Source organism: Salpingoeca rosetta (genome assembly GCF_000188695.1).
Source record: "Salpingoeca rosetta unplaced genomic scaffold supercont1.37, whole genome shotgun sequence".
Lineage (NCBI taxonomy): Eukaryota > Choanoflagellata > Craspedida > Salpingoecidae > Salpingoeca > Salpingoeca rosetta.
Window position 1 is genome coordinate 62175 of NW_004754897.1, and position 2411 is coordinate 64585.

A 2411-nucleotide genomic window follows, 5' to 3' on the forward strand; every position below is an offset into this window, starting at 1 on the left:
TTCCCTCAAGAAAATCAAAGCCCGGTGGTGCGCCAACTCGTGTCGCGGGTGTGCTGTGCTATGTGTGTGTGTGTGTGTGTGTGTGTGTGTGTGTGTGTGTGTGTGTGTTGTTGTTGTTGTTGTTGTTTGTGTGTGTGTGTGTGTTTTTTGTGTGTGTGTGTGTTTATACATTGCGTTGTCGCTGCTGTTTGTCACTCTTTTCCTCCGTCCAGTTTCCTCCTTCAGTCCACTCACCAGTTTCACCTCATCCTTTGCCCCCTCTCCTCTCGCTCTGCTTGCCTTTCCCAGGAACAATCGGAAGCGTTTGAGATTGGAAACTACAGATACTTTGACTTTGCACACTGGGTTGAGGTACGCATACGCGCCGTGATTCCGTATAAGCCGTTTGTCTTTCCACCTCGCCATACTCTCACGCTCGTACACGCTCTGGCCCTTTGTTTGTTGTTGCCCTCGCCACAACACAAACAAACACATGCACATTCAAGTTTCCTCACCTCCCTGCCATCACCACCATCATCACCACCATCATCACCACAACACTGATTGCGTGAGCAGAAGGAGCTGTCGAGTTTCCGCTTTGAGTACGAGCATTTGGAACGATCCGTGCCCCCAACGCCAGCGCAGCCGCAATCACAACAACAGCAACAGCAACAGCAACAACAACAGCGTTCGCGAAGTCGCAATGACGCGTCTCAGCCGCAATCCAAGATTCGCACATGACATCGCACCGTGCCCCTCGCTGTTGCGCGCGTTGCTTCGTGTGTACGTGTGTGCATGCGTGTGTGTGTACATGACTGTGGATGTGTGTAAACGTATGTGTGTTTTGTATCGCTTCCATCGTTCGTACCTTCTTCTTACCTTGTATCTGTTGTTGTCGTTGTGGTCGTCAGCACCACCCCTGGGTTTCGCGCGTGGTACCCGCCTCTTGTGTGTGCACGCATCTGTTTGCGAGGGTGGCTGTCGTGGTGACCGCATCTTAGCTGTGCAGTCTGTGACGAGGACAGACAACATGGGGGCTTTGCTCCGGCTGCTTTGGTTGATGTTTAATTGCTGTAGCATCACCGCCACTGGGCCTCATATGCCTCTCTTCCTCTCCCCTTCAATGGCACCATCCCCCTCCCCTCCTCCCTCTCTCTGATTCACAATAAACAACAGCACCAACGAGCAACATGTGTGACAACACGACAATCCCAACGCAACACACATGCGTTTGTACATCCACACGTGCAGACACAGGCACAATCAAGGCAGCACACAACAAAAGAACAAGCACGTGCACGAACGCTCACACAACGCACAAGCGTGCACATACGTACGCAGGAAAGCAGCACACACACACACACACACACACACGCACACACACACACACACGCCGAGCACAAGAAAGCACACCGACACGCTCATGCCATGCCGTTGACATGACATCTTCCTCTTCACATGGCTGTGGAGGGCCCGTCTTTGTGTGTGTAGTTGGCGGTGCCAGCGGTGGCGAAATCGGTGCTGGTGTAATCCTCCACGCTGTAATCGTCAACAGAGGGCCCGAGGAACGTGACACGGCGACCCCGTGCCCCCTCCATCTCCATCGCCTGGCACGCCTGTCCGCGCTGGTCCATGAGCAGACTCGTGTTGCGTGGTTGATGCGACAGCGCAACCATCGTGTGCTGCTCAAGACTGCCAAGAGACATGTCCGCAGAGCCTGTGTGTGTGTGTGTGTGTGTGTGTGTGTGTGTGTGTGTGTGTGTGTGTGTGTGTGTGTGTGTGTGTGTGTGTGTGAGTGAGTGAGTCAGTGTATGTATGTGTGTGTGTGTGAGTGAGCCAGTGTGTGTGTACATTGTGTGTGTGTGAGAAGTCGCACTTTTCACGCACTTCTGGTCAATCACACACACACACACACACACACATATCATGCCCGCGCACACCTTGCTTTCTGCGAATGTAGAGGATTGTGGCGATGATGACGATGATGGCTGCAGCGAGCACCACACCGAGAGCGACAAGGGGTACCGTGTTGTCACTGGATGAAGACTCGTCTGTGATCATGCCCACGGAACCAAGCGTACTGCTCGCTGCAGCAACACCAGACACCGTCACGTTGCGAGCAAACACGGCGTCGTGTACGATGCTACTGCGCTGAAGGTTGGCTGTAAGAGCAGCCGTATTGCTCAGCACAGCGCGCAGTGCGCGCGTCTGCGAAGGTGTTGCGTGGGCGCGAGTGTGTAGGTGCGAAGAGGATAAGGTGGTAGTGGGGATGATGATGATGTTGATGATGATGATGATGATGATGATGATGATGATGACGATGATGATGATGATGATGATGATGGTCGCAATGATGGTGATGATGATGATGATGATGATGATGATGATGATGATGATGATGATGATGATGATGATGATGATGATGATGATGA

The 2411-nt window shown here is 52.7% G+C and overlaps 2 protein-coding genes across 2 annotated transcripts in view; one reads left to right on the top strand and one right to left on the bottom strand.

Moving 5' to 3' along the window:
• Window positions 1-1167, top strand: part of PTSG_13104 (uncharacterized protein) — a gene marked incomplete at its 5' end in the record, with an annotated part of 7938 nt that extends 6771 nt beyond the window's left edge. Inside the window, 2 exons of the mRNA XM_004988147.1 lie at window positions 289-351; window positions 556-1167. Of these exons, the coding sequence (XP_004988204.1) occupies window positions 289-351; window positions 556-720 (228 nt within the window). The 3' untranslated portion in view covers window positions 721-1167. The remainder of the gene's footprint in view (window positions 1-288; window positions 352-555) is intronic.
• The window catches only part of PTSG_13105 (uncharacterized protein), a 7138-nt gene continuing 5720 nt past the window's right edge, over window positions 994-2411 (bottom strand). Inside the window, exons 11-12 of the mRNA XM_004988148.1 lie at window positions 1920-2187; window positions 994-1696 (exon numbers count right to left, since the gene is read on the bottom strand). Of these exons, the coding sequence (XP_004988205.1) occupies window positions 1434-1696; window positions 1920-2187 (531 nt within the window). The 3' untranslated portion in view covers window positions 994-1433. The remainder of the gene's footprint in view (window positions 1697-1919; window positions 2188-2411) is intronic.